Source organism: Platalea leucorodia, assembly GCF_965183815.1.
Source record: "Platalea leucorodia genome assembly, chromosome: 3".
In the NCBI taxonomy this organism is placed as follows: domain Eukaryota; kingdom Metazoa; phylum Chordata; class Aves; order Pelecaniformes; family Threskiornithidae; genus Platalea; species Platalea leucorodia.
In genome coordinates this window covers 82,210,441-82,234,411 of record NC_138825.1, presented here as the reverse complement: position 1 = coordinate 82,234,411, position 23,971 = coordinate 82,210,441, and the positions used below count along the sequence as shown (strand labels likewise).

Genomic DNA, 23,971 nt, shown 5'->3' with positions numbered 1-23,971 from the left:
TGTAAATTCACTTCTTTGTTTGCAAGGACAGGTACAAAGGTTAATTCAAAAACAGTTTTCCTCTGAAAGGGCCTTTTATGTCTCTCCCCTGCCTTTAATAGCTGCAGAAGCGAGTGCCAGATGAGACAGCTGTAGATAGGATAAAAATCAATAGTTACCCCCTTCTGAGTCATCAGTAACTAAGTCTCTTTTGGTCATTAACTTACAGTTTCCATGACTTCACACACAGTGTCAGATCCCAAATGCCTGCCACAGTCATTCTATCTTCTTACTACCAGAGGGCTACAGTTTTTTAAAATCCACTTTTGTCTCCATATATTTGGTTTATCTATGTACAGATCAGCATAAAAAAAAGCAATGGCACATTAATGAAGAATATTTTTGCAGACAATCCCTCTTCTAGCGGCTCTAACCTTTCAAACAGTGGTGCAGATTCTCTTACATCAGCTTGACACTGGTGCAATTCCAGCAACAAAGCCACTTTGAGTTACACTTTCACAAAGGAAGTGAAATCAAGCCCATCTATTGCAACCGATAAAATCTACACATAGATAATGCATTTTTCTTGGGAGAAGACCCTCCTTTCAATAATGTTGACATCCTGTTCTGCCATCCTGACTTCCACATTTGTGCGACGCCGGAGACGCTTCTGGAAGTTCACGCTAAGTAGGATGTAGAGAATTGGATTAATGCTGCTGCTGGCATAGCTGAGGCAGATGGCAATGTAGTAGCTCACGTAGAAGCTCAACATTGGCTGAGAAACCTGAAGATTCATGAGCTGGATCACGTGGAATCAGGCAGCACTTACCACAAACACACTCACCAGAGCAAGCACCATCTTAGCGAGCCTCATGACTCTTTGCTTGGGGATGCTGGTGGTGTAACTGCAAAACAAAGAAGGATCCCAAGCACGGAAAGTCAAGATGGGAAAATGATGTCATGGATTGAGTGTGCTGATGAATGGCAGTTATTTGAGACCAAATTCGCCCACAGTGCTAGCAAGGGCCAGCTCTCAATGACTTCATTTTTTTGTTGTTTGCACATTATTGTTACTTCTGCTTAGGCTGAATTTGATCCTATGCAACACACATACAGGAGCCACTGAGAACTGTTTACTCATATTTGATGAAATTATTACTGACAATTATTTTCATTAAAAATGTTTACTCTTTTTCAACATGGGAGCTATATAGCTTTGCATTCCTTTTCACCTATGACTACATTTTTTTGCTAACAACCGGAACAGAAATATCCAGTTAAAACATGAGTATTATGAGGTTAAAGGAGACTGAGAGAAAAGAAGCAAATGATCCTCCTGCCTGAGGAATGAAAAACCACACCATAATGGAAATCAATTTCCTTTCTAATAGAAAATTTGTAGAAGCTGAAATTCAAAGCACATAGTCCTAGACCCAAAACATGCTGACCAGGAGCTGCTGTCATGGAAACTGGGAAATTATATTTCATGTGTTTTACGTGCAAATTTTCTTGTATTGCCTAGGCTTTCCCAGGCCATGAATGGTGGCTGGGGATCTTCGTGAGGCCTGGAGTCCCCTTCCCACAGGAGGGGCAATGCAGGCTGGAAGCACCTGACCTGCAGCCCCCTGAGCCACAGCAGCTGGTACCAGACCTAGCACCCAGATCCTCCCAGGGTTTCCTAATTCTTGAACTGAGAGCTTGGAGCCACAAGACCCTGATGAGCAGGTGCCCTCCTGCAGCCAGAAGTGCAGGGTTTGGTCATGCATTTTTGTTGTCCTCAGATAAGCTGAGGACTTCAGCCATAACTCTCTCCTCAGTGTTTCCTTCTAACTGGGTTATCTTGCTCCCTCCCCTGAATCCCATCCCTAGTCCGTTTCTTGGGAACCTAATGCAGTGTCTGAAGCACTGAAAGTTACATGATGCAGTGCCTAAATGTTGTTTTAGGACTAATCCTTTTGGCCTGTTACATATAAAACCTTTGCAGTATGAACAGAGCATCTGAAAGAGGAGGAAGCATGAATAATACTTTACCTTCCTGCTTTCTTGTTTTGCTGATACATCGCCCACATGTAACATAAAATTAAAATATAGCAAATAAATATCAGTGGTAAAGGAAAAAAGGAAGTTGTCATAGTAAGCTAAAGTGTATCCCTGTAAAACAAAATGCAAAGAGAACAAACAAGGTGGTTACACAAAGACCATCTCATAAACGTAAAAAAATATAAATGACATTTTTTATAAGGTGGTCTCTGATTTGCAGTTCTTGATTAGAGATACATGGAGCTTGTTTTAGGTAGCACTAAGTACCTAGAACTGCAAGTACTTTTGAGCATTAAAGTCTGTGTTCAGCAATTCTAGGAATACTGTTGACTACAAGAAGGTAACTACAAGTTACACCTCTCAGCTTTCCAAATTCTCTATGTGTGTGTTTTTTCCAGCACCTGTTTTATTAGTGAAAATTCTTGCAAGCATTTATGCAGGACACAGTCTGCTTAGTCCCCTGATAGTTTCCTAGTCTGATAGTAGACCAGTGATGGCCACCTTCTGAGCACAGTTTTTTCAACCATTCTTGCATTGTTAATGTAATTGAATCTACATCATCTTTCCTAGTTGGTTTGCTGGTATTTTGTTATAATTCAAGTTATTTTATTTCTATTTATTCTTTATCAACTGGAGAACTTCCATCAAAGAAGGAAATTAGATTGTTTTGTTGCAATTTGTTCCTGCCAAACAGACATAGTTTTTCTTATTACCTTACAGATTGATAGCTTAATAATTTGTTAAACTTTCTGGTTATTGAAGTTCATTGGTTTTTACTCTATCTACCAGAGTCTCCTTTCACTTGTCTTCATATTTTTCTGTGTTTTCTAATGTGGAATTAAACAAGCATCTGACAATTGGTCATGCCATCTGAGAAAGAATGAACTAGACTGAACTCCCGAAATCCTTTCAACCTTGTTTTTCTCCGATTTCCTCTGATTTCTTTCAGGCTATTGAGGGTCTCATGTCCTTCACAAATTCTTGAAAATAATCGGTCATATTTAATTTTTACTAATACCTTAAGTCTTCAGCACCGAATTTCATCAAGCTTTGCTGACATTAAAATATTTAGCTTCTGTACTGTTACACATTTTTTCTCTTTTTCTGGTGCTCTGCAGTTAGAATTAGTTCCATTAAAAATCTGGTTGCAATTCATTTGGCGGGGGAGGGAGGGGGAAGGGAGGTTGGAACAAAAAAAGGCTCAAATACACTCTGGCTTTGTCTACATTAACAAGTAGTACAAATGAGTAGTGAAAAATCTGTAGAGTGAAGTACTTGGTGCTTAGGACATGACATATTACCCTCATGTTAGGGGGGTTAACTTTAAATTTTCTCTAATTGGATCCTGTGGATTGGGGACTGAGTACACAACAGTGGTTGCAGACCATTCATTGAGTTCCCAGAGCACTTTTTCCAGTCTGATTTCACCTGAAAAGAATACAGTTCACGTGCTCTGAGACTGCTGAGTAAGGTGAACTCCAGTGTGGTAATTAGAGACAATTGGGATACTCACTCCAAAAATACCTTCCTTATACAAACAAACATGCTAATATAAAAACACTGAGTATCAGCCAAAATTTGCTCTCTGTTACATAAGATTTTTACAATTTTCTTTTATGTGGCTTGCTAGTCATCGCTCAACAAGCTTGCTTGAATTCAACAAATAGGCAGGAATCTGCTTGGCCATGAGGTGCTGGAAAGTCATCTATGCAATTTGAGTGTTTAATCTTTTCTGTGACCTATATCTTCCAAACATGACAGTCTGCCAGGTCAGAAAGGGCAATGAGATCCCATTTGGGAACAACAGTTACCTAAACGCAGCAGGAGAAGATAAGGAGAAACAGAAATCCTTCACAGTTACATTTGTTATGTGGGAGCTGTCTTGCTGAACTTAATCGCGCTGGGGCTGCCTCTGTATTACCAACACAATCTGAGGTGCAATGATTTGAATGATACGAGGCTCATCTTCAGCCTTTAATTCTATTCTATCCATCCATCCATCCATTTATCTGTCTGCTGGTCAGGGATGCCAAAGGCAAAATGGGTGGTTTCCTCAACACCAGCTGAAAACATGATCCCCCGAGCTTTGAAGGCTTACCAGAGAACATCATCAGGTGAGGTCAGATCAAAAGCACAACTTTCCAAACCATCTTTGAACTTTATTACTTTTGAGTAGACCCACACAGGGAACATCAGAATAAGTGATGCCACCCATAAACATAAATTGACTCAAATTGTCTATGATCTCGTTCTCAGGTGGGTTAGGCGAAATGGCTGGACAAGAGCAAGGTACCTGTAAAAGCAGATAACATAGTAATATAATAGAAAAACAAGAAAATATTTAGGTTAATATTGTTGACCGCAAAACAAAAATTCTAAGAATAGCCATCACAAGGGAAGGAAACAGCATTTTTTAAAAGTTGTCTAGTACAACATGCCAGAATGCCTTTTATTCAAGCAATTCCCTTAACATTCAACAAGTGTTGTTATAACTGAGCACGCTTTTGTCACAACATTATTTAATTAATATGATGAGAGTTTTTAATAAATTATAGTAGATTAGCATGTAGGAGATAGAATTTAAAAATTCAGACATACAAGAATCAAGCAGAGAGAAAATCTGAGATGAAGTTAGTTCTAGAAAAGGACTGGAGACAATTTAATACAGGCAAGACTGCTATTAAAAAAAAAAAGAACTTTCTGATATATATTTAGCGCTATGAGCGCTCAAGTCTGTTATAGTTGTAATTTAAATGTTTAGTCTCCACATAACTGAAGATACAACTGAAAGACTTCACTACTTTAGAAGTAATCTTCAGTTAGCAGTGGCTTATGATACAAAATGAATTCAACTTCTTTTTCATGACCTACACATTTTGGAGTGAACTCTAATTTATCAGAGCAAAATGGATTAAAGTCGGCAATCTTTGAGCTGAAAGCAGAATATTAAACGCAACAATTCACATGTCATAAAAAAGAAGGGGAAGTTAAAGTGGGGTGTATTTTCCCTCTATTTTTTCAGGAGTGAGTAGGGTAGGTACAAAGTCCACTGCATTTGGGACATTTCATTTCCAGATGAGATCAGACTGCCTACTAACATGACCACTGATTCACAGCTTAACAACTTGTTTGGGAAGAATAGTGTCAGATCATCTTAGAATAAATTCAACAAAGGTAAAGAAACCTGACAATTAATTTCTTCCTTTTTCTTTCCATCCTTTGCACATGCAGAATCTGGCATACTGGGACCAGCCACAGGCCTGGTCAAAAGTTACTGGGTGCAGACAGTATGCAACAAAGGCTGAAAATTTGCATTGCCCTGGGTCTTGGTACTGCTTTGTGGCTGTGAAACTCTGTAAAGCAGTTTGAGGGAAGGTGCAGCACTGCCCTGTGATGGCTTTGAGGTGATATAACCACATGAGACAACCAGAAACCAACCAAGCGACCTCACTCTGGTGTTCCACAGGCAAGCTGCTGCGGAAGAGAAATGGGTGAGATGAAACTTATGGAGAAAACTCAGTTCATCCATTTATCAGTTCATAATTCTTAAATTAATAACAAGTGCTATGGCTAAATGAGAGCTCCTGAATGTCAAAGTTTTACATAAAAAAAGGAGAGAGGAAGCTTTGGGGCATTTTTTTTTTTTTTTTTTTGGTAGAAAGCATCTGTTTTATGACCAGCCTCTACAAAATGGATCAAAAATTTAATTCTGTCCTTTTCAACTATATCACACATGCCTTTTTTCATGCATAATGCTGGAAGAGTTTTGGGTAGTAGTAGTGAAACACATCTCTCTTGTGGGAGTTAGTTAGATTGACTCAGTTTCTTTTAAAAAGACTGAAAACTGAATCATAGTCACAGAAATCTTTTGAAAATGTAATTTTCTGAAATTAACTGAAAATGAGTGATTTACTAGCTGTTATGAGAAAGACAAATTATATAGGAATTTAAACAATACTTGAAAATAATTTTCTTTTGGTGATTGGCTATTAGAAGCTTCTCTACCAAATTCCATCCTGCTGACTTCATGTCAGAGTATTTAAAACTTGTGCAAGTTGAAAGGATAAAACTGAGAAATGTTTAAATACTGGTGAAATGTTCACTGAATTTTAGTGCTTGTAGAGCAGAAAAAAATGACAGCCCACCAAAACAAGACAGTCCAAGCTAGTGTAATATGAATGTTAAGATTGAGGTTTCTGGTACTGCCTAAGGCAGCACTCTTTTTCTAAAGGGTTATCATCTACACATGGAATCCCACAGCTCTTGTGCTCAGCTAATTAAGAAAGCTGATTCGGAAAGTATTTCATTCTTGCAGAAGACTTTTTTTTTTCCCCAGAAAGTAGTATTTTTGGTGTGTTCTGAACAAGGGCCATTAGAGATTAACTCTCTATCGCTCTCAAGCTATACCTTAGCTAGAAATGAAAAACTCTGTCTCAGTCAGTGAACTATTTATGCTGTTCACAGATCAAGTGAGAAAAATGCAGAAAAAACACAATAAAAGTCTGCAAGAAACAGTCTTTATAATGTGATTCCTTCTTAAAAGGACTTAATAAAAGAAAAACAGGTGTAGACATGTTTTAGGTGGATTAAATTATTAGAAATAAAGGAACAAAGTTTAGTGGAGTTATTCTAGATTTACATTGATAAAAACATAAGAAGCCAGATAGGTGTATATAACACCAACTGTAACGTGCGCCAATTGAACATTGCATTTTTCTTTCAGATACCCTGGTATGCATCTACGTTTACTCTACTAAAACCAGGAATGCTGCTGTGAATTTTCTTCAATACATCTGAGAGCAGAAGCTTGGTAAGTGACTGGTTGCTTACAAATGTGTTTGCTAGGCTGAAACCTCAATTTTAATTAAACTGTGGATTAAATAGTCCAGTACTGGTACCAGTAAATAACCAGAAATATCATTAACTGGACAGAAGTAACTTTCAATACCTGTCATTCCTTTGCTGTGTTGCTGTATCTGTATTAATACATAGCCACACTTGTACAATTTACACAATGTAAATATCTGATACAAATCAGAAGATCCTTGTCTGTAGGTGCTGGCAACATGTTGCCTGCAAGACCTTGGAATGTTTCTCGAGGTCCTGTACTTGTTTTTCACAGATTAGGTTCAGCAGCCTGTCAGAACAACGTCCCTGCAGGACCTCAGTTACTTGGTATTATTGCCCTTGGGCCAATGAAGATCAGGAACCAGTGCATAAGATCAAGAAAGATTCGTATTTCATGTGATAATAGATTATTTTCAGTCTTGCTTGAATATGAGCATGAAAGAGATTTCTTTCGTTATTCAAGCTTTGCAACAACCAAGTTCTTTTCACTAAATAAGGTTAAAGTAATGGCCATTATTGCTAGAATCAGCAAAAGGCTTTTCTGGCATCTGATATCTTAAAAAGCTATGTCTAATTTCATGCTGTTATTCTCAGTCCTCATCATGGTGACAGAAAGAATAGAAATCCTCTACATTTGCAATGGTAGAGCTGCTTTGTACCATTCTTGGTACAGCTACCTCTCCTATTTCACTGGCTGCCTCATGGAAATAGCTTCTGACACTGATATTGCGTACAGGATCACTGTAATTGAGAGTAATTTACAGGCTTCTCAAGTTCTTAAAGCTTGTGATTACTCCCACTTTACACAAAATTTGACCTCTTAGTCTCAACGTAAGCACAGTATACTATACATGCTTTGAGCTTGCTTTCATTTTTCAAATGGCGCAAACAACATCTCCATGCAAAGTAAGGGTGCAATACTGCAACTCTTTTTAAAATTGACAGCAGAGATGTTTCCAAAGAATGAATACTGAAGAAAGTTACAATGGACATTACAAAAAAAAATCAGTGAGTAAACTGTGAATTAAAGGAACTATTTGTGAGAAAATGGAAGTGTGTAAGATGGAAATAGGGCATGTGGGAGAAGCACAGAAAAGTGACGTTAGTAGCTGACGTGGAACAAGAAGTGCACTTAAGCAGGCACCCCTCTTCCTGCAGGCTGCAAGGAAGTGACAGGACATGATTTTCCGTCCTTAGCTGTGCTCTCCATATGCCCTGCGAGTCACCTCTTAGGCATGCCTACTGTTAATGAAAGACTGAACTTTATTTTGTGCCTACAGTTGGGTGATACAAAAACACCTTAATGCTTTCATATGCTTCTGCTTAGCAGGAAGGCTTCAGTGAGATCTCCCTTTTGTTTCAAGCTGCCTATGCTCACAAGATACCTAACCACAAAAACATTGGTTATTTCTTGTTAGCTCTTTCATTAAGAACTGTGTATTGCACAAAGGTTTTTAACACAGGTTCACATGTACAGAGATTTATTACCAGGGTCTGTAGCTGATGGCATGTAGTTACTTTAAGGGAAAAATCAAAGTGAAAAGAGAGAGTGTGGAAAGGTAAATCTGTCCTGAGTGGCCAGCTGGGAAGAGAAGCAATGGGGGGGTCTCCAGACAAGCATCCTTCTCTGGGTCTCTTCTCTAGTGTCATACATGGCTCCCTCTGTAATGCTTTTTTCCACAGTATCAACACAGTTTTCATCAGTTCTTACCAGTTACTCCTGCCTATGATGTTATTGATGTTGCTGAGAGCACGCCTTGTTGAGGCTGCACGCTGACTTGGTGTTAAGTTTGGGGCATGCAAGTTTTTGGGTCCACTAATGTCAACCAGAAGCTTTGACCACAGGGTAGGAAAAGGGAGGGGAAGAAGGGGTGGTTCTCACGCTGGTGGTAGTCACTTCCCATGAGAACACACCGTAACAACGCGGTTGGGTCTGCAGGTGCAGGGCTGGGAGGATAACAGTGCAAGATCCACAGCGTGGGAACAAGGGGAAAGTGCTGCCCCAGAGGCTCTGGGAAAGGCTGCTGCGGCAGCTTGGGTGACTGGGCACAGAGCTGCCAGAAGAAAGCCAGCTACAGAGCTTCAGAGAGAGCGCTGTTAGCAATGTAAGAGGCTGAGGCTCTTAAGACACCATGTGACATGTGGCTTAACAGATGATATTGCTTTTGCTCAAAGAACCAGAGCCCCGCACAGCTCAGGACTTCTCAACAGTGAATGTAACTCATTTTGATAGCAGCTGCAGTGTAGTGGTTATCAGACTAATGTAGTTTGTAACAAAACTAACTGTGTTAATGGGCATTGAGGATCTTTAAGGGAAGGAATGGCATGTGCAAAGGAACCTCCTTAGCCTGGGATGGGTACGGAATCCACATCTTCCAGCTCTAGAGGTGCCCACCACTGCCTATGGGCTGGCTGACCCTCGTTCCTTTTGCTGTGTAGACATTTTCTTCCTGGATACACAGCTGAGTTTTCATAGGATTCTCACAAAAGTAAAGGGCAGGTTACTAATGATGCCGGTGAGGGTACTAAAATCTGGCCTGTATATATGTATATTTCCCTATGTATTTTAAAATGACTTTTCACACTTTCTGGATCAATTGTTTTGCTGGACATTTTCATATACTGATATGTGACTTTAAAGGATAATTTTCCTGTATTTCTAGTTCTCATTTTTAATATTCATCTGAGCAAAAGAAAAAAAGTCATTTAATGAACTTAAAGATTAAAAAGAAATCATTAGACTGAATGGAATGAAAACACCACCAGAAATTCAATTCAATGTAAATGTAAATGATTCTTTTCCTTCATAGAACTCAAACTTATTCCAGCCTGATGGTATTCTGACTTACCCTTCCCCAGACAATAAAAAATTAATCTCACCCTAAACACTTATCAAGCAGCTTTTGTCTCCATTCTTTTGCAGCGGTGGATTTCTATTGGTTGTTTCAGTTTGGATGTAATTTTCAATCTTGCCTACAGTCCGATGATAAATTTGTGAAATGAAACGTGAGTGGTGCATTTGGGAAAACTTGCTGTTTTGAAAATACAGGGTAATTTCCACTTCAAACAGAGAGTGGAACTTAAAGGCAGACATGTTCCCTCATCTGACAAAGTAATTATCAGTAACAAGAGTCTTTTGTTGGGAAAAGTCTGAAGAATACTTACCTCAAACAAACAATAATGGGAGTGTCAGAGCTGTGTCTCTGATAAATAGCTGGAGAACGAGGCAGTGATGGAGCCTCCAGAGCTCTCAGAAAGTACAAGGCACCAGGTATATGGTGCCTGTTACCCATGCCTATTACCGCATTTCTTTTTTGCCTTTCTGCCAAACCTGCTGTTACAATGCTGCGTGGAGGAACATCTATGAGACCAACCACCACCAAAGGTAAGATCATGAAAGCCAATGTGACACTTGGAAGGAGAAAATATTTCATGGGAGCATGTGCTTCTAGTTAATGTTGTAGCTAATTGCGTGTCATCTTGTCTGATTTCTAGCAAAGCCATAAACATGTGGTCATACTTCTGTCATGCATATCGGGCAAGGAGAAGGGAAACATCTTAGAGCTTGGATTTTTCCTTGCTTGCTTTCTTCCTGCCTCTGGATGTATCATAACCTATGATATTTGACATCCTATGGTCTAACATTATTACTATATATTGCATATAGTCACAATATAGTATATTGACACTATTATTATCATTAATATCACTAATTAGCATCAATTATCCAATTAATGTTAATTACTATTTTGTTATCTTTATTGGCTTAAAATGTAGGCTGTTAGGATTGCTCCAAGAGGCTGCAAAGTGTACTATGTTCAGCATCAAATGATGGGCTGCTCAGGAGACTGAGCTTTTAAAAGGTTTTTACCTTTTCTTGTGGCTGGGGTGTTTCTAACTACATGTGAAGTGAAGCAAGGAACGACAGAAAAAGGAGTGTGAAGAATGAGTAAATGGATTAGTCCATGGTGAATCAGGTGGTTCTGGTTTTAAATAACTGAAAGCTCATAACATTCATAGAGATATGGCCCACCCTACCAATGACACTGCCTTGGTAAATGTTTCTTAGAGGAACATTACAACAACGGGCAAACAAGGAACATATTTTCTCATGTCTGTCAGCCTCGGCTGCTGCAAACAGTTGGAACACCTGCCTGTTTCTTCTCAGCTGTCACGGAGCTGCTTACTCCAGATTTATCTTCCCAGCTTCACCTCTCCATTTATGTGCCTGAAGCCTTAAGAGCTTGGCTATTACAATGGACAACAGACTACAGACAGCTAGGACTAGCAAGCTCCTAGGCTAAGTGCTAATACTCTTACCACCCCTGTGCGGCACCCTTGAGTCTTTGCTGTACAGCTGTCAATGGGAGTGGAGGGGCATCTTCAGACTCCCTGATTCTCGTTAGTATTTTATACCTTTTTGTGCCAGTGTTTCTCGAACCTTTGAGTTGCCAACTGTCTCCATCTCAATGATCTTATCTCTGGCTGCAATCTTACCTTTCTTAGCACACATGGTTCTACTCTAGGTACTTTCACACAGCTTAGCATTTAGCAATTTTCTTAGGAGGCTGAGACAAGATTATACAGCTGTGCCATACCAAAACTATGCCTTGGATCACAGACAACTGAACACCTATCAAAAGGATTACACCTTTTCTTATGACCAAATTTTGCAGAAGAAGTAGTCAGAAGCAGGTGCACTCTGTAAGAAGGGACCCAAACAGGGGCATTTTCCTATGACATGCTCCAATGCAGTCATGCTACAGGGAATGAGATGTGCCTCACAGCCTCCTGTCACAGAAAGAAAGTCTGGCATAGGTTTTACCAGCTGCATCTTGTACGCCATTAAGGAATAAGGAATGATGTGACTTCTGAATCTGCATTAGTTATTTTGAACATGTAAATCTTGGCTCTTTTCTTAAAATGTCATAGGCCATAAAGTTCCTCTGACATTTCAAACAAGTCACTAACATTGCTAATTGCAATGTTCATATTCAGTTTAACTCAAGTGACTTATTGGAATGTTCCAGGTAAGAACGTTAGTGTAGGACACCATACCAGACCCCCTTTTCACCCATCTCACGATCTCTCCTGTCTCACCAGAGACTGCAGCATAAGAGTATTATCAATATCTGGGATTGAGGAAATGCTGTCTGCAGCATACACAGTTCTGATTTCGCTTAGGCAAGTGATATTTTCATTGAACAGTCAAATTTACTTTTGATGTACATGGGGGTAAATTGTATTAGGATTGTTGTCTATGTGTGTCTATGCACATCCTCATCCAGAGAACAGGTGGTGTGGGCTGCTCCTTAGGAAACCTTTTTTTAACTGATAGGCCAAAGTTCTGCTACCGAGGTTTCATTCAGGTTTAATTTATATAATGTTGCCTGTGGCATTAACAGGAATCTGGATTAAAAAATGTATTTGATGTCAGTTTAGAAAACTTTCTCATAAATTTTAATACGCATACCTAACTTGCATAGTTTGTACAGCTTTCCTTAATGTTTTTTATTTCATATTAAAGTGAGTAATGAAAACCAAACTTTTATACATTGTACCCCTCATAAATTGACCCGTAAAGCTCCATGGAGAGAACAGCTGGTTTTGCCACTTCTTAAGATCTTACAAAGAAATTGGATTTGCAAAAAGAAATGTTGAAATACTAAAGTCTCTGTTGGACCATTGCATGACATAGATCACTCCTATTATGAAGCAGAGGATTTATGGGAATAAAAATATTATCCAGCAATATGACAGATATTAATTTGCATGTGGTAGTCATTTTATTCAGCTCAGACTTCTGGAAGTGCCTTCCCAGGTCTGACCTGCTCCTGTCTTCCTTTAGAAGTGCTTTTATTTTTGAGAAAAGTGAAAGAGAACATGAAGCTGCTCAATGCTGCATTAGCCATAGCATTGACTAAGGTGTCAATTATGTTTCTTGCTTTTATTGTGAATTTGGGATGATTTTACAGTCAAACAAAATCTGATAAACTCTGCTGATTTTTTTCAAAATAGCCGATTTAATCTTTTCACTTAACGAAAGCTCCTGGGTGGATTCAGAGGTGCTTTTCTGAAACTATCAAGCACTAGACAGTTTGGGAGCTTGTTGTCTAAAAAACCTTTGTCTCTCTTGGCTATAGTGTCATAATTGGTATTAGCAGTGATAAAACAAATGGGAAAGAAGTAATTTGAAGAGCTTTTCCTAGGCAGCTGTATTTGAGACAGAAAAACTTGCCTCAAAATAGAAAAGAAAGCACAGTAATTTGAAAAAAAACCCCAAATGTCTATTTTAAGACATGGCTTTACTTTACTTACAGGTATATTTTTTATACCAAGTTTTGATATTCTGTCTTTCCTCATTATATGTTGTGTCTTTTTCCTGCCTTAATACTTACTGTCTTTTGCATAATTTTTGTTCTCTGAACAGCAAGATTAAAGATACTGGTATGTGTAAATTCTTTAGGAATATAGGAAAAGTCTGTCATTTGTCACATTACTCATATGCAAGTATAAGAACAGAGCTTTAAAAATTGAACTTCAAAGGAATTGACAGTTTCTTGGCTCTTTTTTAACTGCATGTCAACCAAATAAGGCTTGTAATATCATGCACCAGTGTAGCCTCTTTATGATAGCCATACTTTATCAATTTCAGTATTATTTCTAACTTTCAATTTTCTGCTTTCTGCTTTCTGTTTTCTGATAATTTTTCTCTCCCTCCCTTTAGTGACTACATTCCACTTCCATAGCAGCATGCTGTCTTGTATGCTGCGAGATCAATAGCAACCATCCTTCCCATTGGCTCTGTTTATTTATCCTAGCTCATAAGTTCAAAGTTGTCCCTTGAATGTCTTCTTAATGATTGACAAGTGCCTCGTGCCATGCAGGAAAGTTTGTCTTTTTGTTTTCCTCCATGCTCTCTCTGACATGTGAAAGACCTCTTTGGTCCAAAGCAGACTTTTCTTTCCTGGTTTTGGTCACTTTTTCCTTAAGATCAAGAATATACAGAAGTCATTTTTGAAATCTGTAGTTATGATAAAAGCTAAAATTCTTGTTGTACTCTTACTGCATTTTAATAAATGTTTTAAAAAATAACAGACATGGTAGGTTTCTGCAGTCTGCCTGGAAACCAAGTTTTTACCTTAAACAAGAACAGTTAAAGCAAATCTAGTTTTAGTGACATTAAGCCTTTACTAGAAGCTGCACCTCTAAAGATGGGGCCCAGAACAGTAATACTGGTGGTGTCTAGGATCCCTTAAGGCCTTGTTCATAGCATGATGCTATAGCGAGACTTAAAATACTTCTGCGACCTCCACAAACATCAGAAAAAGATTCCTGGAGTTTTCAAAAAATCATTAACCATAACTGATGGCATTTCTCATTCTTGAATTACTACAGCTTTGCATAAACACAATCAGGTATTATTGTCCTCGCGTACAGAATGAAAATCTGAAACCACATACCTGTCCAAACTCATTGCGGTCATAGTGGCACTGCATGCAAACTGGTTGCGTGTGTCCAGGGAGGTAATGATGGTGCAAAAAGGGCTGCCAAAAACCCACTCACCTCCACGTGCCCATTGGTAAATGAGAAAGGGCATGCCAATTATATGAACCAAATCTGTTATAGCCAGATTGCAGATGTAGATATCTAGTTTTTTATTGAGTTCTGAAATAAATTGGAAGATGTGGAGGCAATTACTTGACAAGTTACTGTATTGTTTTCCAAGTATACTGTTGATAGAGCAGACCTCAAAATGGAACTACACACAAATAAGTACACTGTGAGAACCACTATTTTAGAGTTTACGTATTTCAAACCAACAATTTTCGGCTCAACAAAAATATATTGTTCATAATTTTGCTTTCCAGTGAGGCTGAATGGGCTATTTAATTTATTAACATGAGCACAATTATCCATATTCTCCTTTGAAAACTATAAAGTGTTCAAAATAAAAACACATCTGATGGACATAGGAACTCTAGAAACATCAGTCTCCATAAACAGGAGGAGAGATCAGAGCCTTCCTGTGACACAGTTGACCCAGGGCTGAATCTTGCTTAAAGATGCATACAAGACGTTCTCAAGTGCTCAAGGTAAAAAGGGAACTGGTGAAAGAGGAATGATCCTCTGGGAAAAAAAAAATAGTATGCAATTAAATACTTAAAGATTGTCTCATGAAGTTTATACATACATAGGGAACACAACTGAGTTAAAACTGTATGCAGTTTTCATTTAAGTACTGAGTGTTTGGATTTGACAGTTTCATAATGTTATATTGCATGGGTTTTGTGTGATATATACACTTTCCTAGCTTCCTTTACCAAAATGTAATCCTTAGTATACCTCCTGATTTAGGCTTGCAGGAATGTTATACATGCAGTTGAAAGAATTCCTGACTTTAAATTGCCTTATTCTATACAAATCAAGGAAAGAAGCACAAAACATCGTTGAAAAGCACTGATATTTATAAAAGTTTTTTAATTACAGGACCTTATTAAAAAGGTCCTTATCCACAGTCTCCATATAGAAATCACCTTAACTTACAAATTAGATGTCCAGTCTAAGCTATTTGTCTAGGCTCCCTCTCAGTATCTCTAACCATTTTTTTTTCCAGTCTACTGCAAAGTAGCAGTTTATTTGTCATTCTTACTGGAAGACACAGAAGAACCTGCAGCTGGGGGAATTCTACCTGGCTGCCCACAAACCACATTCAGAAGTCCAGCTCTATGACCATCATTTCCTAAAATGACCTCTGTGAGAAGAGTTCCTAATTACACATTTTTCATGTTGCCTTCACTGCATGCTACGAGCTATGAAATAACTATCTTTCCAAAGAAACAAATTTAAGCTAGAGGGAGTGAGCCAGACAAAAGTATTTTTTTGAAAAATTTTTAGTAAATTATGAAGTATGATTCACTGTCATCTGGTTATGATGCTGAAAGCAAAGCCAGACATCTATAAAGTATATCTGCTGGCACTAATGACTGGAGCTTGTGGAGAGAATGACGCATATGTGATCTTTTTCCTCTGGTGCCTTTAGCTTTTTGAACTTTGAAGGATGCAAAATCTCCAGGAAACGAAAAGCCCCAAACTGTGTTTCCTGCAAGGCATCAAATGGTACCATTATGCTCAGACACACAGGTTTCAAAGCATCTGAAAACTGCCTGTACATGTCATTTCATGAAAAAGTTAAAATGGTCTTTTTCTGCTTTATTTCATTCACATTACCAGGATAAATCATGCTAAATCAGAAATTACTGTTGGACTGAGAATGAGAATCTCAAATTCTAAACTCACTTTATGCCAAATTTAATCAACAAAGAATGTACATTGAACAACTGTCCCATGGTCGATGTAAAAGGAAGTGTTGTAAGACCCACTGTCCCATGCTTTACACTGAGATTCAGAAAATGATGCCTTTTTAGATCAGTGTCCGGAGGCCAGGACACATATTTTCATACAGATTTTCATATACTTTCCTGTGGTGGCTCAGAGCCACAATATTTAAATGGTAACTTATGCAGTAAACTTTATAATATCAAATAATTTTGGCCACATTTTATTGTTTATAACTTTCTTATATTTTATTAAGTCAGTAGTGCTTGCCTTCTGCTAAAACTATCACTTTAAGAAAAAAAAAAAAACAAAAAACAAAAAAAATAAGGAAAATAATAGTGATAGCCTCAATTTCAAACTTCTTTCTTTTCATCCTTTCAGTGTTTTCTACTTTCTCACCACAGCTTTGAAAGCTTCTCAGCAGTTTCTCAAGCCAAAATATTAGCTGGTCAATTCATCCTTCCACCCATGCCAGGTTAATTTCCACCTCTGAAACACCATACAAAAAATGTACAAAAGCACAATTGCTGTTCTGTAAAATCTGTGCATATGTCAAATCTGTGGTTAGTCCTACCTTCTCTTCAATTCTACTTCTACAGATTAAACTTATTAAAAAATGGATTTAAAGGATCCCAATCCATTAAAAAAAGAAGTGTTGAGCAGACATGATAATGTGATAATCCATATACTGGCTGTCACTCCAGTAAGAACTTCGAGGAACATGACAAGTGCATTATGTATTGTCATCAGTCATTATTTATCCCCTCTGATTGCATTATGTGTTGTCATCAGTATTTATGTATACCCTCCTGGACAGAGAGTCTTCATTAACTAGAAGCTTAAGTGTTGATTTGGAAGTGATCTTTCAGGTCAAAGACACGATGATTTATAAGTATCACACATTTAGAAACACAAGCATATACCCTTTCTTCAAACAGGAAAGGTCAAAATGGCATCCCTTATGGGCTAGGTCTGCCATGGCAAGTAGCACCAGCTTTAAGGTCATTCTCTCACCTAGGCCTGTCCTTCCCTACAAAATCTAACTGTTCCCAGCAAACCAGCTTGACTTGCAGGAAGCTTTTTTAAATTTCCGGCTCTGATGTTAACCATAGTCCCCTTCTGCTGTCATACTTGGAGTTTACCTAGATCCTCGGTCCCTGAGAAGAGGCAGTCCAACAGCAGCAGTCCTATATGTACTTAACACTATCTTATAGCCCTTTTGTGCTGGTAAGCATGTACTGTCCTCCCTCTTGGATCATTTCTGTGCATGTTATTTTCCCCTAGTGGCTGAAAAAACATCTCAATAATTTATCAGGAAAGACTTGTACTATCTTTTCTCCCTTTAATTGAGGGTTGGATTCTTCTTAGCTAATTTTATTGAATTGAAATTTAGACCTCTACTATCTCCAAGTGATCTTGGCTCTCATAATCACCGCAGAGAAACAGAACTCTGGGAGCAATTTATGCTCTTAGATAGGTATATGACAAAGATGATACGTATTACTCTCAGTAGTGCCTCTTCATGGAGAGACCCAGATGAATGGATTGGGCAATCAAAGTTAGGCTGGAAAAAATTTACTCACATCCGTATAACTGGGTAAGGCCTATAAAATCTTGTGAGAATGAATCTTGCTCAGTACCAATTATGAAAAACTGCACAAAGAAATGGCAACCAGTTCTGTTCTACATCTCTGCCTCTATGTCTTCTCTCAGTTAACCATATCTAGCGATGAATACTTCCAAGTAATTCAACTATCTAATTTGTTGTTCAATAACAACATTATCTAATGTTTAGCATTCGATTAGCAATAGCTACAGAAGTTTGTCCAAGATATTCTGGTCCAAAATATATTATTGTTTAACTGAATCTTACAGTCGAGCCAGATAACATCACTTAGAGACATGTATCAGTTGCCGTGCCAAATGTGATCATGGGAAGTCCCACACTTCTAACATTAGCTTGTTTTTTATTTCTGAAACAAATCTAAAACAGAATCATAGAAATCGGAGTAAATTGACAGCATGCTGTCTTAATGCAGAGACACTTAGCTTTCCCATCTCAGCAAGGAATAAAGAACAGAACAGCTGAGATATGTTGTAGGGCACTGGGTAGTTGTTTAACATGTTGGGGTTTTTTTTGCTAGATTTAGGAAAAGCAGGGACCTAAGACTGGAAGAGAGAACCCTTGTCACAGAACTGAGTCATCGGCTGTCACAGGCAACAAGATCAGAAAAGACCTCCTCATAACAGAGTAATTTCACCTCAGAAATAATGATTTTACTTCCACTGCTCCTACTGAAGGCTGTCAGAGGACATCACTGTTCTATAGAAGGTAAAAATCACCTTCCAGTTATCAGCCTTTAATAGCTCCTGACTGGGGTCTACCCAATTGCTCTTGTACCAGTTTTGGCCTTTAGTTTAAACAGTCCTTTAACCTTTCTGCTGCATTTGATCCTGATTTATAGACAGCACGTGTACACCACTGAGCCTTTTTAAAAAAAAGAAAAAAAGGTAAATTTTCATAGTTCTCCATTCTTCTGGTTCTAGTAATTGTTCTTTTCTGTTCTTATTCCAGTCTGAATATCTTATCTTTCCTGGAAACAGCTGGTGAGAGTTGTATTTCAGGCCTTGTTATGAGCCTGGAGAATGGCATTAGCATTTCCCTCTTTCCTCCAGAAAGGCAGAGCCTTACATGTATTACAGCTGCGTGTGCTTCTCACACAGCTTTAGCCTATTGACAGCACACAGCAATCCCAGGAGTTTTTCCGCTGTTGTTTTCTAACTGACAGCAGTGCTTCATATTTATAAAAAAAAAAAAAAAGAAAAAAATTCTATGGCTTTGTGCTACTAAATGTTACTGCATTTCTGCCGCTCTAGTCCCTCCTCTATCTAGTCCTTCCTGTATGACAGTCTTATACTCCTTCACATCAGCCACATCTCCCCACCGTATGTCATCAAGAATACTATTGACACACTCTTACACTTTGCCTCAGGTCTCTGAGGGAAAAGATGAAATCTGGCTGGCCCCTCGATCAGTCCCTGAAAGTTTCACGTTAACCTATTTCTCCTGAAAATCTTTTCAGGAAACTTGTTTCTTATCAACATTGCCTCGTGCCATCCACAGTTTAGCTAATCTTTTTCTCATGTTATAATTATTGAACTCATTACATTGTTCTTTAGCTGGGTTAATAACATCCAACATGATAACATATAAAATCTGATAACATAAAATCTCTAATCTGGACAGGCTAGCTGTATGTAGTGGTTTCAAAAATTTTCTACTGGTGACTACATTCAGTTGCAAATACACCTTCTCCAGCTGGAGACTCAGAATGCAAGTAATAAGTGTTGTAACACTTATCTGCAGTCTCTGTTTTAGGAAATACTATTTTACCACTTACTCTTAGTTACCTTATTAAAAATCAAATTGATCTGAAAAGCTCTACTCATAGATAATTGAAATTGTATTTGATTCCATTTTCTCTTCTGTAACATACTCTTCCTTAAAAATACAAAGTCAGACTAATGCAGCTAATCGGGGTTGTCTGGATCACATTTTTCCTCTCCACACAAAAACATAGCCATTCTCCCACCAGCTGGTTGACCAAAGTCAGTAGGTTTACATAAAATGCTTGCTAGCAGAACTGCAGTTTTGGGGACCAGTTTTTCTAGGTTGCTGGGATGAACATTATTGGGTACTTCTGGCTGACACTGAACTCTTGCAGCATTTTCTCCACCATTTTCTTTTTAATTAAATAGCAACATATCTCAACTCCCTCTATTATTCCTAGGGATTAAATTCATTCACACAAGGAGGGCCAGCCAAAAGTCATTGACTTACTAATTTTTAAATTAAATCTTAGTGCATAGACATATATTACACGTAACTTTCATTAGGACTTTAGTTATTTTCTCCCAGTAATTTGCAGATAATATAATTTTAATTCACACTTAAAAATGTTTGTCCCTAGCTGGCAGACCTGCAAACAAAATTGAGGAGCTGAAATTCCAAGGTTCTTTCTTTACCATGTTCTATCATCAGTAAAGCATTTGCTACTGGAAAGTAAATAACTTTCTGGTTAATTAGAGAGGTAATCTAGCTTCTTTCTCTCTTAAATGAATTTAGTCTGTAATGCTAACAAAATTTAAATGTATGTATGAGAAAATGTATTCAATAGAGTGAAGACAGAGCTCGGAAGCAGAGCCTTTGAGTAGAATCAGATCTGTTTAGTGAAAGATGAGAATTTGACATGGTTATTTTTCAAAATGTAGCTACATTTTAAATGTATATTCATCTACAGAGTCTGAGGTTTGTGGCTGTCTTTTTTAGTGTTGGTAACTACCACATTAACATTTTAATGCACTGTTTTCAAATTCTTTTCCTGTGTATAAATGTTCATGCCCATATATTTGAACACAAATGCGGTTTAAATTATATTATTTTTTTCAAGTCATTGTTTGTGCCTATTTGCTCTGTCTGTCATATTTTTATGTAGGCTAGACAAAGGCTTTTCACCAGGGCCAAAAGAAATCTTTGTTCCTTCTCATTTTCCTTCCATTCTATTATTTTAGAGACTCTACAACTAATTTTTAGAAACTCAATGATTTCTTTTTTCCTTTCTATTCATTCATACAATTTAAAAGTCATATTGCCACTATGTTCACTTGAGACATACTGTTTCCACATTTCTTCTCTTCTGGATTCAGACTATGAGCTACAATGTTCTTGAGTGCACTAGGCATTGGATTTCTGGTAGTTTCAAGCAAAGTTTACTAAAGCTCAGGGGCTGACATACAGTTAGTCCTAGGTTGGCCTTTGGAAATCTTTCCTTTAAAAGCACAGTATGTAGGGGCGGAGTCCATCTATTAATCATTGTAAAGTGTGACATATGTATGCCTTATGCTGTCATAAATCTTTATGTTAAATTTGTGCTGAAGGTAAAAGCCACTTTTTCAAGATACATGCTTATGGATTTAGAGTTTGTGGTAGCATCAGCCACTTGACAGCAAATTTTTTTATTATATAGAAAAAGAAATCTCTTGTTAAAATTAGGAGACTAGAAAGTATTTTCGTGCATAAAGGATGTCTGGGTCAGATTTTATGACCCAAAAAACTTTAGTAACTTCAGCAATTTTACCTTCTCAGAATACAACAAAAATATCTTGAGGTATTAATTCCTGTCATGTGAGAATCCTTGACTGGCACTAAGGCCCTTGTTTCTAGAAGCAAGGCGGTGCTGGAAAAAAACAATGAGTTCTAGGAAGCTGCTGTAAATGGGCAAAAGTTAGATAGAGCTCTGTTGTTAAATTAATCTGAGGTAGAAGTGCAGTTTTCAAAGGAGAAAAAGACTGTATTTCAACTGATCTTGAAAGCATTTTGTAAGACATTATAATGCCTAGCTAGTACCATAACTAAAGTTTAAAGCCAATTATAACGGAAGCCAGGGAAAAAGGCATGTATTTTGGTTTCTGTGATATGTTTGAAGTCGATCATACACTTAAGTGCTTTCTCATAACAGAAAAGGCTAAGCAGGCACATATTACCGCTATTTGTAGTCATGATTTAATTTTTTTTTAATGAGACGTAAATGTCAATGACTAAACAAAACATGAAAAACTTGCTACCCTTGTCTTTTCTGGGCAATTCACTCTCTTAGTGTAGTCATAATTTATTTTTTCAGCTATAAATCTTATTGCAAAATGTATTCCATTCCATACCTTCTTATTGTGAACACAATGAGGATATTTCCGACTAAGCCTGTTGAACAGATAATCCCAATCAGAGAGGGAAGGATGATTGTCTCTGCAGCACCGATCACTTGGTAATGGTGCCATCCACTCCAAGATCTGTTAAACAAGTCTGGTGTACTGTTGTGGCAGGAATGCTGAAATTCATTCATTCTTCAGTGACTTTAGGACTTAGTTCTGTAGCAGCAAGAGAAAAGAAATTATTCGTGGACTAATCATTTGGATATAATTAGTTAAGTCTGGTATCTAAGTGTACGCTACTGTTTAATGGTCATCTGAATTTCATAAAAACCTTTCACCAAATGATTTTGTACATTCAGGATTGGACTAAAAGAACCGGATGTTGTTGTTTTCAAAATGAAATCTGTGATGTAATAACTCCATTATAATTTAAACAGTTTAATCGTCCAAGACTCACCATTTTAGAATCACAGTGTTTATTCTGCTCTCAAAAAGCCCACTGTCTACTTTTTCTCTTGGCTGGGGTGGTCCCAGTAGAGAAGGAGTGGAACACAAGCCGTCAATGCACCCTTGCAGCAAAGGTCAATAGCATCCAGTGCTACATTAGCAGCAGGACAACAGAGGTGATTCTTCCCCACTTAGCCCTGGTGACACATCTGCAGTGCTGGATCCAGGTCTGGACTCCCAAGTGCAAGAGAGACAGGGACTTACTCGAGGGCCATGAAGCTAGTGAAGGGACTGGTGCATCTGGCATATGAGAGGCTGAGAGGGCTGGGGTTGTTCAGCCTGGAGAAGAGAAGGCTCAGGGGAATCTAAGCAATGTGTGTAAATATACTTGGTTGCAAGGGAGTGAAGACGTGGGAGCCAGACTCTTCTCAGTGGTGCCCAGTGACAGGACAAGAGGTAATGGGCACAAACTGAAACACAGAAAACTCCATCTGAACACAAGAAAGAATTTTTCCCTGTGAGGGTGATCAAACACTGGACTCAGGTTGCCTTGAGAGGTTGTGGAGTCTCCACATATCTCCATCTCTTTGAATATGTCTTAGAGATGTTAAAAAAACCCAACTGGATGTGGCCCCAAGCAACCTGCTTGAGCAGACCCTGCTTTGAGAAGGATGTTTGACTAACTGATCTCCAGAGGTCTCTTCCTACCTCACCTGTTCTATGATTTCTTGAATATGTGAAATACGAGACAATGATGTTAGATCTAATTTTTTTTATTCAAAATCACCTCTAATCTTGTGGGTCCATTTTGAGATGCCTGAAGCTACAAGAAACCTATCGTTTTCTCAGCTATAAGTTATACCTGAGGACAAAGCTATTGGTGCAGATGCATATAGCCCATTTCTTCAACAGCTCCAGCTACTGCAGCAAAACTATCTGTCTTCTATCCCATAGGCTCACTTTCCATAATGATACACTGAACAAAATCAAAGTCTTTACCTTCAAGATTCTTATTTGTCTAAATACGGAATCCTATATCTCCTCGAGTAAAGATGATATATTTTTCCTTAGATCATTTTTTCCCCCCACTTCACCTATGCAACTGTAGCCTGATTCTATGCTTTATTTGCCTAGTGCAACTTCAGGCTGGCAGGATCTGAACAAATATATAAAGGCACTCTGCTCAAAATAATTTAGTAAGCCCCACTGAGAGTCCAGCAACTTCAGATAAGGCACTGAAGAACAATACTGCCCTGCAGTTACACCCATACCCAACTTTAAAAAAGAGTAAATTGAGAGGCAGATCATACTTGTGTGTTTTTAGTCCTAATTTGGGACAAATTTACATCTGTAACAAATTTGATATTTATTTCAGTAAATACAGTATCTTAAAGCAGAATTGCAACCTAGGATAAAGTATAAAATTCCCTTATATAATATAAAATTCCCTTATGCATTTGAGAATAAAATCACCTGTTTACCAGTTTATAGTCTTTATGGGATGATGAGTCACTGCTCTTCAATAACATCAAACTAACAGTAGCAGGGTTCTGCTGTTCAAGATACAAAGAAGGCAGCAGGTAATAAAGGCTTAATTTACTTGCTGAAA

The 23,971-nt window shown here is 38.1% G+C and overlaps 1 protein-coding gene across 1 annotated transcript; it reads right to left on the bottom strand.

The window, feature by feature from the left end:
* Positions 1 to 541: 541 nt before the first annotated feature.
* On the bottom strand, positions 542 to 22,106 carry MCHR2 (melanin concentrating hormone receptor 2; the record flags this gene model as incomplete). Its single annotated transcript, XM_082305479.1, is given in 9 exon segments — positions 542 to 793; positions 797 to 884; positions 2,011 to 2,117; positions 2,121 to 2,130; positions 4,118 to 4,248; positions 4,252 to 4,257; positions 4,261 to 4,312; positions 14,331 to 14,533; positions 21,924 to 22,106. Coding segments are annotated over 9 exon segments (1,032 nt in total).
* Positions 22,107 to 23,971: the final 1,865 nt, after the last annotated feature.